This window comes from Stegastes partitus, unplaced genomic scaffold, assembly GCF_000690725.1.
Source record: "Stegastes partitus isolate 25-593 unplaced genomic scaffold, Stegastes_partitus-1.0.2 Scaffold363, whole genome shotgun sequence".
In the NCBI taxonomy this organism is placed as follows: domain Eukaryota; kingdom Metazoa; phylum Chordata; class Actinopteri; family Pomacentridae; genus Stegastes; species Stegastes partitus.
In genome coordinates this window covers 347,664-361,145 of record NW_007578094.1, presented here as the reverse complement: position 1 = coordinate 361,145, position 13,482 = coordinate 347,664, and the positions used below count along the sequence as shown (strand labels likewise).

General features: G+C 44.0%; 1 protein-coding gene across 1 annotated transcript in view; it reads right to left on the bottom strand.

Moving 5' to 3' along the window:
* Positions 1 to 354: 354 nt before the first annotated feature.
* LOC103359285 (RNA binding protein fox-1 homolog 2-like) overlaps positions 355 to 13,482 on the bottom strand; it is a 55,065-nt gene continuing 41,937 nt past the window's right edge. Inside the window, exons 8-13 of the mRNA XM_008284543.1 lie at positions 12,832 to 12,888; positions 11,133 to 11,283; positions 10,029 to 10,071; positions 6,448 to 6,548; positions 4,341 to 4,416; positions 355 to 3,198 (exon numbers count right to left, since the gene is read on the bottom strand). Of these exons, the coding sequence (XP_008282765.1) occupies positions 3,154 to 3,198; positions 4,341 to 4,416; positions 6,448 to 6,548; positions 10,029 to 10,071; positions 11,133 to 11,283; positions 12,832 to 12,888 (473 nt within the window). The 3' untranslated portion in view covers positions 355 to 3,153. The remainder of the gene's footprint in view (positions 3,199 to 4,340; positions 4,417 to 6,447; positions 6,549 to 10,028; positions 10,072 to 11,132; positions 11,284 to 12,831; positions 12,889 to 13,482) is intronic.

Below are 13,482 nucleotides of genomic sequence, written 5' to 3'. Positions count from 1 at the left end.
GGCGGAGGAGCTTATCGCGTGGGGTAGATTTCGGACCAAGTCAAGAGTTAACGCCGACGTCGCCTCCCGTCAATCAGCCGACCCGCTGAGAAGTTTGCGGACTTGTTATCGGGAGGTTGCGACATTCCTTTAACGCTTAATCAAATATGTTATCTCTATTTGGTACAAGAAGACGGGGGGGAGGGTTGGTTGTACTATTTAAAGCAGCCTCTCTCCTGATTGGATATCTTCACTCCAGTCTGGAAGGAAAGAAAGAAAGAAAGGAAACAGCAAATCTGTGAACGTGCTCTATCGCCTCCTGATAAGCGGCTCACAGGAACACCTGAGGAAAGGTAATAAGCATCCGAATACGGGTATAAAAACCAAACAGTTTATTTATTATATACATTCAATAATAATGAAGAGAATAAACAGAAGGCAGACACGAGGATGGCGAAATAAAACATGGTGAGATAATACATGTCACTTTTTTTTTTTTTTTCTTTCTTTCTCTTTTTAAAAATCACTTGGATAAATGAGCTTTTTGGAGCGCATGTGACCGAAACAAACAAAAAAAACAAAAAAACCTTCACATGCAATTCAAACCCATTTATTAAACCGCTGTACAAAAACTCCCACTGGGTCGACGTGAGCGGTGCCGGGAGTCGGGTAAGCCCGTCCAGCACACCTCTGTGGTTGTTCCCCAAGCCTTCCCATAAGGAGTTGACGCTCCGGAAACTTTATTCCAAAGAGCAGCTAGCACGGGGCGGGTGGGCCGGTGCTGTCATCCCGTCATTTATGAGTTTTATGTTCATTATAAAAGCAAACCACAGGGGTCCAGACACACCAAATTAAACTTTACACATCTGATATGACTGGTGATTACCACGACGACCACAGAGGCGCAGAGCAGCGATAACCCAGATTATTGAAGAGGACCGAACCAGCTAGCGGGGGGCCCTCCTCGCTTCGCAACCGGACCTCTTCCTGCTATGTAAACACCCTCCTCCTCCTCCTCCTCTTCCTCCTCCAGCACTAGGATTTGAATTCATGCAACAAAAATTAAAAAAAAAAACAAAAGCCTGACACACACACACACTCCTCTTTTCCTCTCTGGCGAAAGCATGCATAGCAACACTTGTGGTAATACTCGTAAAGGAATAATAAGACTGAAATACTCGTCGGACCTGCTGCACACAAACAATATCGCCCCCCTCGCTCCTCCTCTCCTACTGTAACCCCCTGGAAATAAAAAAAAAAAAGAGACGACACCAGCGGGGGGCGTTGTTATTCTGTCAGCTCATGATTAATGGCTCTCACCTTCACCGTGTCCCTCCACTAGCCACCCACGCTTTGTCTCATTGTTCAGGAAGGTGGCCACTGCTGGGCCCTTCTGACATTGTGTGGAGCTCCCCCTACCTCCTCCTCCACCTCCCCTACTCCCTCCACCTCCTCCATCCATCCAATTTGGCCCTGCTGCTGGGAAATAATGCAAATACCCTCCACGCATCCCCCATAACTCCCTCGTCTGCAGCATCTTGTTTGTGTGTTAGGCCTCAAAAAAAAAAAGATAAAAATAAATTAGTGTGTTTGCAGGTCAGAGTGACTCCCGCTGCTTCGGAAAATAGAGCAAACAAGGCTAAAAGGGCGGGAAAAAAACAAAAAACAACAACAATCACGAAATAAGAAATACCAAAAAAAATGTGCTTTTTTTTTTTTTCTTTCTATCAGAAAATCTTTGGAACCAAAACAAAAAAAAAGGCAAATAATAGATATAAGATAGTGAGTATATGGATACATACAGGACAGAGGAGCTGTTGTTTGTCATGCCTTCAGATGCACCGGTGAGGAAAACAAACAAGTAAACAATCCCAGAGAGCATGACGAGGAAACCACACGATGAAGCTACGTGAAAACACTGATCATAAATAGAAAACGGATGTTAAAATCTCACTCTTGTGTTTTTTTTTTTTTATTATAATCACATGATGGCTCCGTTTCGATGTGCTTCGGGTTCTAATCTGGGCCGTTCTGCTGGGATCCACCGTTCTGCTGGGATCCGACTATACCTCGACTGGCCAGGAGGGATCCCCGTTCGGCCGACGGGCGGATGATTCGCCTCCCGTGTGCGTGGGAGCTGAATCCAGTTCGTTTTGTTTGTCCGTCCGTCCGTTCGCCGCTACAGCTGGAATGTCTGACGGGTTTGTTTTTTTTGGGGAGATAGAAACTAGTCTTTTTTTTTTTTGAGGAAGAAGAAGCAGATGAAGTCCTAGAAGAAACCGATCTTAGTGTCGTAGTAAATGGAATATGTGCAGGCGAGCAAAAACTGAAACGCACCCACAGTTCGTTTGTACGACTTCTTATCGATGGCGGCACAACAAAACGGAGAAAAAACAAAACTGAGGTAATGCAGAAAAAAACAGTCACGTGTTTCTTTTCCTTGTCTTTTTTTTTTTTTGTGTTTCCTTATACGCTCGGAGGGGAAAGTCGTAAAAACAGACAACAAGTGGTTCGTGACGCTTCCGGGCGAGCGTTCGGTTTTCCGGCTTCGAAAAAAAATCCCAAATCTTCTCGACTTCTGATTCTTTTTCCCATTATTATACAATCAGAGGGACGAGTGCCGCAGACGGAGCAGCTTCGATGTAGTGCTTAAAAACACGAGTACCGTTGATGTTTCTTCGTAGTGCTGTGGCGGTCCTACAGGAGAACGTGGTGCTGGATATAGGTGTGGTTACAGGGCAGTGGGTATACGGTAGGAAAACATGTGTAGTGTCACACAGGATCAGCAGTCCGTCTCCTTCCAGGTCCCGTAGTGTTTTCATTTTCTTTTTTTAAAAACCATCCTGAATAGTTCAAAGCATCAGGCTCCAGCTTCTTCTTCTTTTTGTTTTTTTAACTCCTGGCAGTTTTTTTTTTTCTCCACGTCAGCAACAGAAAGAAGAGAGTCGGAGCTGATGATGATGATGATGATGTGGCGAAGACCTCCCTCCTCGCCACAAAAAGAAAAAAACACAAAACGAAGAAAACATGAGTTGTCACAATAGTCTGCCTGCAGAAGAAGAATGGAAGGAAGCTCCTGCCAAAGAGCCGGGAGGGAAGAAAAAAACAAAAAAAACAGAACGGAGGGGGGAGGATCTGGAGCAGATTGAAATTCCTCGGATGTGATTTGTGGTTTTAGTACGGAGCGAACCTACTGTAGCCCGCCCGGTATAAACTGGCCTGGAAGACACAGAGGGGACAAGACGGTTAGCAAGAGCTGAGTGCATCTAGCCGACATGTCCACTGGTACATATTCAGCATTTTTTACATATTTGTGCGACGTCAGAGTGTGTCGTTCTGTTCTGATGATTTGATTTTGATTCTGCTCATCGGTTCCTGAACACATGTTGCGCTAGTTTATATCCGTGCGTCTAGCGTTGGATGCATTCGTGTTATTCCGTCTGTACATTTAGCAAATGCGGCTACAAGACGCTTTAAAAAGACTCTGCTGTTGTTGGAGCAGCCAGAGTAAACGTGAACAACCAAACCTGAAGCGCTCTGATGCAGGATGATGGACGCTGCAGCAGCAACATGTGGATTTATTACATCTCTTCAGTGGTTTTCAGTGAAATCCTGCTTATTGAGGCTAATTACAGCTAATAAAGTATTTCTGGCCTCAGAGCGACGCCTCAGTGGTTAAATAAACTATATTATTAGGTCAATATTAGTCAATGTCAAAGCAGAGCTCTACTATTTTACCCTCCAACCATCAGATTTAACCCTTTATGGGGTTTATGTAGTGACCATATTTGGTAACTTCCTCTGACATTCAACATGTCCGCCCTGTAGAGGTCGAAGAACCACTTTGATTTAGTTTTTATATTCGTGCCAACATCACTACCTGACAAAAATGGTACTAAACAAATGTTCTTTATAAACACTCTGTGTTTGCATCAAATTCCACTTTGATTTATTTAACTGTGAGATTAGTGCCAAATTACAAAAATAAATAAATAAAATAAAATTGGAAATAAAAGAAGAATAAATAAAATAAAAAATACATAATGTGGCACCATTAATCAAAAGTGAATCCATAAAATAAAAGACTAATAAAAGTAGAAATATAAAGACAAATAAATAAAATAATAAAAAATTCTTAGAATTTTTAATAATATTTTTAAATTATTTTTTAATTTTTATTTTTAAATGTATTTATTTTTATATAAATACAAATAAATAAATTAAAATAATAATAATAGTTTAGTTTTAATTTTTAAATTATTTTTAAAATTTTTAATTTATTTAATTTTATATAAAGACAAATAAATAAAATCCTGTAAATAATAACACCACATCCATGTTGTGGGTGTTGTGTTTCTCACCATGGCTCCCACTCCGTACGCGGCAGCAGCTGGAGCTAAAGCGTGGTATGGATCTGTGGTGTACACCCGGCCGTAGCTGCACAAGAGTCAAGCAGAGAAGAACTCAATTAGGCTTCTAGTCATCATGTTTTGTCTTGAAAAGTCTTTAAAAACCCAACAAACGGCCCGATCGGTTTCAATAATGCACAAGTTTGAGGTGAAGATTGACTAAAAGCTGCAAACACACACAGATAAACACATCCTGTCCTGGTTTATACGACTCAGGTGGATGAGATACGACGGCAGCTTTCATTCTTCTGACACAGGATCAGGTTGTAGAAGTGATTTCCTCCTCGTCGTCGTACAACCGAGGAGGCATTAATCCGACCGCTCTCTCCAATTTCCATTTCAATTCTGAATAAATGAATATCCGGAGACGAAGCTGCACGCGAGCTAATGTGGAATAAACGAGTCCCGCTTTAAGGTGTCGTCGTCCCGTCAGACGTCGTGAACACCAGGAGGATTCACACGTCGTGGTTTTAATCTCAAAACTTACTCATTTTGCTCTCTCAGCTCCTCTTTCACACGCCGGACGCCAAATATTACACAAGAATCCATAAATGTTCTGTAGAAGTCCCCACTGACGGACCTCATACACATCTGCACACATCTGCATGTCGTTGTACGACCATAACTCTACGACGTGACCGGTCTCACATGCAGGAAGTTACGTCAGTCAGCTATTTTTGCTGTTCGACACAAAAAGAAAATTCGTATTCCTCATTTTCCACGACTAATCTACAAGAACAAGTCTGCCATAGAACATCATTCACTCCCTTTAAGGGTTCTGAAAAAACAAGAGTTGTTTTTTTTAAACTTTATTTTAAGGACACACAGTTTGTCAACGTTCAGGCTCCAGTAAAAAAACACCAACAAGTCAAATCTGGCGGCAAAAAGAAGCTGCAGAGTCGCACAGTTTGGCTTCTTACAGTTAAAAACCCCTGATCAGTTTAAAATGCTCGTAGGGAACACCTCATGCAGATCAAATCAATCTGGTAAACCGTATTTACTCTTTTTAAAGTCATTTCTGAGCTGCAGTACCTGAGCGGAGACCAGAAGCTTCTCCGCTGTGGCTTCTGACGCATCAAGCGAGCCGTAAAACTCTACATTCAGTCTGATGTTATTGTGAACGCCAGCAGGAACGTAGCACAACCCGGACGTGGAGGCGGGTTAGTTCGGGTTCTGTTGCTGTTTTCTTGATTCTGTTTCTGGTTTGCGTCCAAAGCGCCTGAAGTCACCGTCGGTCTTGTTCAACTGTTTTCGTCTAACGTTCTATTTTTGAAGCTTATACATTTCAGACATGTCGGTAAAATCAATTAATATCCATGATGTCAGAGTAATTAGCGTTTTGGCCACGATGGAGCAGCTTCGGTCAGTCGTATGATAACAGGCTCTCCGTCAGCAGCGTCTTGATATCGTTGCTGCTCCGCGACTAATTTATTTGACTGTTTAAATCAGCACGACAAGCTCTGCAGGAAGAACCCGAATCTGAACGCCATCCAGAGCAAAACCGATGAGAAAGGTTCCAAAGAGTCTTTTTTATTTTCTATGCAGACGCACTCCCCGTACTAATTCTTGTAGTTTAATCGTAGCTACTGCTTGAGTTCCTTGAAGACCTCCCGTCCAAGAGGCTTCATCAGCTCTGACTGACTAGTTGGGAGTTCCAGATATCCTGAAGGAGACGTTAACACCTGAGTTTCAATTGGGGGTTTGTGGCTCCTCCCCCTCAGGTGTGAACGGCTCCTTAAGGATATCTGGAACTCCCAAGTAGTCAGCCAGAGTTGATGAAGCCTCTTGGATGAGATGTCTTCAAGGAACTCAAGCAAGTCCAGTTGATTAATCTACCAGAACAACCGTGACCTGGATGAATCTTCACGGTCACTCCATTACAAAATCACCCCAATCACGCTAGAATGACTAATTCTTTAGAGCTACTCGAGTCATCTGGGGACAATTACTGCATCTTTTCACATCACAACATTTGAAAAACTAAATACCACACACCCCTACGAGGCCTAACATCCTGAGGAACCCGGACTTACAGGATCAAACCTCAGGATTTGCTCACCTGTCGCTGTAGGCGGCAGCTGCGGCGGTTGCTCCGGTTACAGCAGCGGGCTGGGCGTAGCGGTAGGCGGCGGCGGCGGCGGCGGCTGCAGGGTAGCCTCCCTGGAGACACACACACACACACAACTGACTCGCACGCTTGTGGAGGAGGAACACACCTGAGTTAGGACGAGTGGACGAGGAGGGAGGAGGCGCAATACACTGACATTCACTAGAGTTTAAAGAAAAAGTGTTTATAAATTATAAGTGAGGAGTGTGTTTGACTTCTCATTAATAATATAATAAAAAAAATGTCAGTGTATTGCATCTGTGTGTGAAAAAAAGTGAGACAGAGTTGGATGTGGGACAAGAAGCGCTTTATCAGTGAGACAGAGGAAGGAAATTGGACTGTCCAAGTTGAGTTAGATCGTATTATTGCCACTACGGGGGAGGAGGGGGGAGAGAGGGAGGTAAAAAAAAAAAAAGTTCACGCAGCCGAAGCCGCATAGAAACCTCGAACAGATGCGTTAAAGAGAACACCGACAGTCTGAGGACGCTACGGTTTAGAGGGTCCGGGGATGACGACAAGACAGCGTTCATGACAGAAGAGCATTACTGGTTGTGTTCTTTCACATGGATTTTAAAGAAGAAGAAGAAGAAAGATGAGGGAAAAAAAATAAACAAAATAAAGAAGTCACACGCACAAACACACACCCACACACAAGCCCGGGCTGACGCTAAAATCACCCCCCTCGCGCTGAGACTGCATGCACGACCCAGAATTAGAACTCAGACCTAGTAATTACACAAAAACAACAACAACACAACATCCCACTGCATCTGGACCTGATCAGAACAGCAGAAAAGCACAGAACGGTGAACATCCCAGCATTCTCTGAGACGCCTGCAGGACACGGAGGAGGAGGAGGAGGGGATGGAGGGTACGGGGGTTGTTAAGGGTGAGAGGAGGGGTAATACAGTACGTCCGCATGCAGCAGCTGATCAGCACATGCTTTGATAGTCGTCCTGGGAGGGGCAGTTAATTCAGGAAGAGGCCGTGTTCTCCATTTCGGAGCGCCGCTGGGCAACAAGAGGCTCGCTGTGAAATCGGAGCCTCCGATTTTAAAAGCCTACAGTTTACGATAAAACCATCCAATTAGAAAATAAATGCAATTTGTGCATCTGTAGCGAAGCACAGAGCAGCACAGCCAAACGTCTCCATACACTTGTAAAGGACGCCCATCGTTTATCGGGATGATGATTATTCCTGGAAACGAAAAGACGGAATTGTTGAAGCTTCCTTTTTGTTTTGGGTTCATTTAACTAATCTGTTGTGCATCTTCAGGAAATACAACAAGATCTAAATGTTTTTCTTTCTGTCTTTAGTGTGCATTAGGAATAATGTTGTTGGGTCCATGATAAGGGGAGGGCGGCTACTTCAGCTACACATGAATAAAAAGTTGATTACAAAAAACTAAAAAATACAAATTCTGGTAGTCTCTGTTAAGCATGTATACTATATTTATAGACTCCTGTCCTCCACGGGGATCCATAAATCACTATTAACATCACTTTTGACGTTTGTTTTAAAACAAACCCCCCCCCGACATCCAGGGTTTAACTTCCTGGTTGGTAGTTTGATGCCGTCTCGGTAGATTTTAAAACAATCTTCCTACATTATGCGTCCACGTTATCGTCTGACGGCCCGTTTAGAGCCCAGACCTAAAACTACATGTTTGTTTCTCTCCTCCCTGTTTAGCACCGAACCAAACAGAAAAGCACTTTGAGGTGACTCGTGACGCTTCAGATGTTCTAAATAAATAAAAGCGACTTGACTGAGATTTAACCCTTTATGGGGGCAAGTGACCATATTTGGTAACTTCCTTCAACATGTTGAGGTTGAAGAACCACTTTGATTTAGTTTTTATATCAGTGCCAATATCACTACTAGTGATGCACGATATTAAAATTTTTGGCCGATATCGATATCCGATATTAAGATTTCTGATATCGCTGATAACCGATATTACCGATGTCGATATAAAATTTTTGTTCACACCGAAAAATGCACATAAGAACTGTGAGAAAACTATTCAGAAGAAGCCCAAATTAGACCTCAGAGTCTACTTTGTTACGTAGCAAAAGTAAAACATGTTTAAACATATTTAAGTCCAGCATCATTTTAGTAAAAATATCTGTGAAATAGCAACGATATCAAACGTAGAGACGAAGGCGCTGATGTTAGACAATCATCGGTTTTTCACATCGGCTAAATTTGGTCATCAGACTGATACCGATATATCATAAAAACACTATCGGCCGATATCGATGAGGTCACAGATATATCGTGCATCCCTAATCACTACCTAGTGAAAAATGGGACTAAACTAATGTTCCAGGTGCTTTATAAACACTTTGTTACTGGTTTGCATTGAACTCAACTTATTTTTTGAGATTAGTGCCGATACCACGACCCCAAGAAGAATATGACTAAATGAACTCGCCAAGCACTTTATAAATATTACATTACTGGTTGTGTATCATTAATTCAAAATAAAAACCTTCTAAATAAATGTTTTTTGCAGTTTGCTACATTTTTAAAAATTTATTATAAATTCCCTTTTATTTCTACTGTATAAGTGACCGAATATGGTAATTTAATTTAATTTTTTTAAGTCACAAAAGTATCTTAAAATATCCTTCAGTAACACTGTCGGGTTAAAATAGCCCCATAAAGGGTTAAGGAGCCAGAACAAAGTGCCGCGATGTTAACGTTTCTGACAAGTGTATGCAAACGTTTGACCAACAGCTGTAGGTGTGTTGTCATTTTTCTTTTCTTTTTTCTTTTGTTTTGATAAGAATAATTTTTCTCCAAAACTTGCCGACCAGACAAAGAGACCAGGCTCTCCTTCAGAGAAATAAACACACTCAATACAATTTAGTAGTTTAGTAAACAAACAAAGCCCTTTCCCACAATTTAACAAAAAGAAAAAAAAAGGTGCACATTTCAGTGAGTTAGTAGAAAACAAAGCAAAATTCAGTAATTATTTATTGATTTATTTTTAATAAGAACTAAAAGACAACATGTTCCAGATCAGATCAGAAGATGGTTCATAAGATCAGAGGAGGTAGTACAGTCAGAACAATGCACACTGTGGGTTGGGTGTTGAGTTGACCCTACCTGAGGCAATCTGGGACTAAGGACTGAGTCCTGAAACACTAGTCTATAGAGAGAACAGAAACAACCGTCGTCAACCTGGATTCACACTCTCGCTCTTGTTCACACGCTCATACGTTCACGCACGCTGCCGCCTCCAGAGCCAGCCTTGGTAGTGGTGCTTCAGACCCTTCATGCCACCATCAGCCCGCTAATAGCTGGTGCACAAATCTTATGTTTAATTTTTTTCTCACAACGGTTCAATTTTGTGGCTCCTTCACCATTATGCAGGCAGCTCGGTGCAGCGCATGACTGGACGCACATGCAGAATCACCCCCAGAGGAAAACAAACAAACAAACAAACCAAAAAAAAAAAAAGGAGCAGGAGAAAGCCGTGAGGGGAGGGAGACAGAGATGGTGTGTTTGTTGGAGGTGAATTTACTTACATACAAGTCTGCAGCTCCGTAAAACCCATCCTGATACACCACACTGAGAGGAGGAGAAAGAGGAGGAGGAGGAGGAAGAGGAAGAGGAAGAGGGGTGTGGTGCCGACAAAGTGGTGCACAGACCCAAAAACCCAGAGTGGATGAAGGTCAGAGCACAGCAGAGAGAGAGAGAGACAGAGAGAGAGAGAGAGGTAGTTATTTCACACCCATGCAGCATGCAGAGGAAATACAACCCCCATCAAGCTCCACTGCTGCACCTAGAAACATTAAACAGCGCACTCAGGGGGCTAATAGATGAAGTTCATTGAACTGAAATGAGGCCGTAAACGGCGATGGTTCCCCCGCTACACCAAAACAAAGGCAATAAGGGCCGCTTCCAATGCATCATTTTAAGAGGAGGTGGAGTTTTTTTTTTTCCCAGTGGAGCCGATGAGGAGGAGGTATTTCCCGCATCCCAAAAAAAAAACCAGAAAGTCATCTCGTTTAGCTTAATTTAAAAGTCATCACAGTTAACCGGTCGCTCCTGCTTCGATGCGAACACCGCGGCAGTCACAACTCCATCAGGCCATCATTCACGGCAACGACATGCGCAGTAACACACACCAAACGCACAAAAAACATCAAAACAAACCCAGTAACTCTGCAGCAAATCTGTGCAGGAGGTGACTAACCGTGGTGTGTGTGTGTGTGTGTGTGTGTGTGTGTGTGTGTGTGTGTGTGCAGATCTGCTGCTGACGGCGGCGTCTGTGTGTGTTTATTCAAATGAGCCTTCGATGGTGCAATCCCATCAGCGTGTCATACTCGGCTGAATAGCTCGTGAACTGACTGACAATGTGCCAATTGGATTGCTGAAAAGAGTGAAGTGTGAATAATGTTTGAAGTGAATGAGCACAGCTGCGTTACACAGAGACCTGGTTAAATAGAATTTGGAAAATGATTCATGAGGTGTTGCTCAATAGATTTACTTAGGCGCTAAACAAAACAGATTTTGACTTTTTTTTTTTATCTCTGAAATGCATTTTGTGTAAAAGCCACAGATTTGGGCCGACTGCAGAGCACGTGAAGTCAACGGCTCGTGTTCGTGAAGAGGCAGGTTTTCCTCACCCAGGGTAGGCGGGGATGGCAGGCTGAGGCACGGCGGCCCGCACGGCGCTGTAGACGGGCCGGCCTCGACCCCTGAGGTGGGCGCCGCGGAACGCCGCCGCCGCCGTTGTGGCTGCTGCTGCAGCTGCTGACGGGTAGGGAAAGCCTGGGACTGGAGGCAAGAGGAGGATGGAGAGGATGGAGAGGGCAAAGAGGTGAGACAGGAGGGGAAAGAAAAGATAACAATGCAGGTGGTGAAGGGACAACGTGAACAAAAGCTAGATCAGAGTTGTACGCTTCCACCAACCAGCTTTTCATGTAATAAATGTAGTGAGTGTCAGGAGCAAAAAGCACATCATGATAGAACAAACAGGGTCAGAGTGGCCGGCCTGGACCTGCTACCACCAGATGGAGACCCCTGATATCAAGCTTGTCAGGCCTCGGAGTGGGACACCGGGTTATGGTTGGAGCCCGACTAGCGAGAGCAAACCACCGGCCTCCGCTAGCTGCAGGCGTGGATAGTGGTGACGAAGGCCCAGGTGGCCTCAAGTACCCCGTTTCCACCAAAAAGAACCAGGTGCTAGTCCCGTGCTGGTGCTAGTTCCAGTACTTAGTTGGTTCAAATCTGGCAGCTCCTAAGAACCGGCTGCTTTTCCATCAGCAAGTCAGAGCCACGCCACAAGTCGCTGCATACGTTTACCGAACAACGCTTGCACCACATGGAAGTCCACACAGGGCTCCAGACTTTTCTTTTTTTACCGTTGTGACCAACTTTCTCATTTGGGACTCATTCCAATACATCTGTGATCAGATCAAGGACGTCCTGGAGAAAAACGACACAAATCACCGTTTGTGTGTCCCGTTCATTCATTGGTCTCGTTGGTCACGATAGCTCCGCCCCCAGCCCCTGACGGTGCTTAGCTCTGGCCCAGCAAAGAGTTGGTGCTCGCTAAGCACCAGTTCTAAGAACCTGGAGCCGGTGCTAAAGCGGTGGAAACACAAAGAACTGGTGCTAAGTCAGGCGCGAGCACTGGAACCAGTTTGGTGGAAAATGGGTACAAGTGTCTTAGAAGTCCCAAACATCTGGATGGCGCCACAGATGGTCAGAACTGTAATTCATTTTATCTTTAATGTAAATATAATACCACTTCTGTCTAGACTAGAAGCTTAGCACAGCTAGCTAGCTAGTGTCTACTGTAGCCTGCATGTGAGGCGTGAAGGAAACATCAGAGTTCAGCCTGTAAACATGTTTTAGACACGAAATTTATAGATTTTCTCCAAACCAGGCGATTTGGTAACACCAGCTGAGAAAGTTAGCGACAGTTAGCATATATATATTCTTGAGTGATTGCCAAAAACTAGTTTTGCGAGCTACTCTGAGTTCATCCTCAATCCCCAAGTGAACATTTGAGCCAAACTTGAAGCAATCCTCTCATGGCGTTCCCCGAGATATCGCATTCACAAAAAATACAATTCTCTGGATCTTGTGTGCGCCTGCTCGGAGGAATAAAAATCAGAGAAGGCTCGGGGACTGAATTGAGCAGGAAAAAAAGCAAAGAGAGACGAGGAATAATCTCGCAGTGAAGGTTTGATATCAATAAAATTGTAAATGAGGAGAAACGGCAGACATGCAGTGCGTTAATGTAAAGACCAGGACGTGACTGAGGTGTAAAGCATCTCTGCAGACAGACTGGAGGAAGAAGGTGGAGACGGGCCTTACCTGCGTACAGCTCCGGTCCGTACACGGCTCCCACCATAGGACTCAATTTCCACCCCGCTGATAGCCACAGAGAAGGGAAAGGGGGCAATTAATTAACAGTGGGAGTTCAGAAGGAGCATAAAATCCAGTATTCCTGCCGAACATTTAGGGGAAGCTGTGATTTACGCCCCGTATTGTGCACATATTTCAGCCCACCATTTGTGCCGCGGCTCCGTCATTCATCTTTATCGCCGCCATTAACGGCTTCGCTCGGCGCTTAAAGACCGCCGCTGTCAATAAATACGCGATGAGGAGACGCGAAAGGAGAACCGCGGCAACACGGCGAGGCTTCGTTAACGGAAATAATCGACTGTTGCCTTTGAAATGAGAAGCAGAGACGAGGAGGGAACACTCAGGCTGCATCATTTCTGATTCTAAAACCATCTCCGTGCTCATGAGCTAAACATCACGCTGCTGCTGCTCACATACATCAGACATGTGATGGTTGATCAGTCATAGAAAACACAAACAACAGCTTTGCTCCATGTAGACATTAGTGATGAAAGTGGAGCATGTAAGAGCACGAGACGACGAGGTCAGCATGTTGAATAAACCACAGAATTAGCTCAGATCGGTACGCCGACCATAGACTGTATAAAAGATGGACGTAGC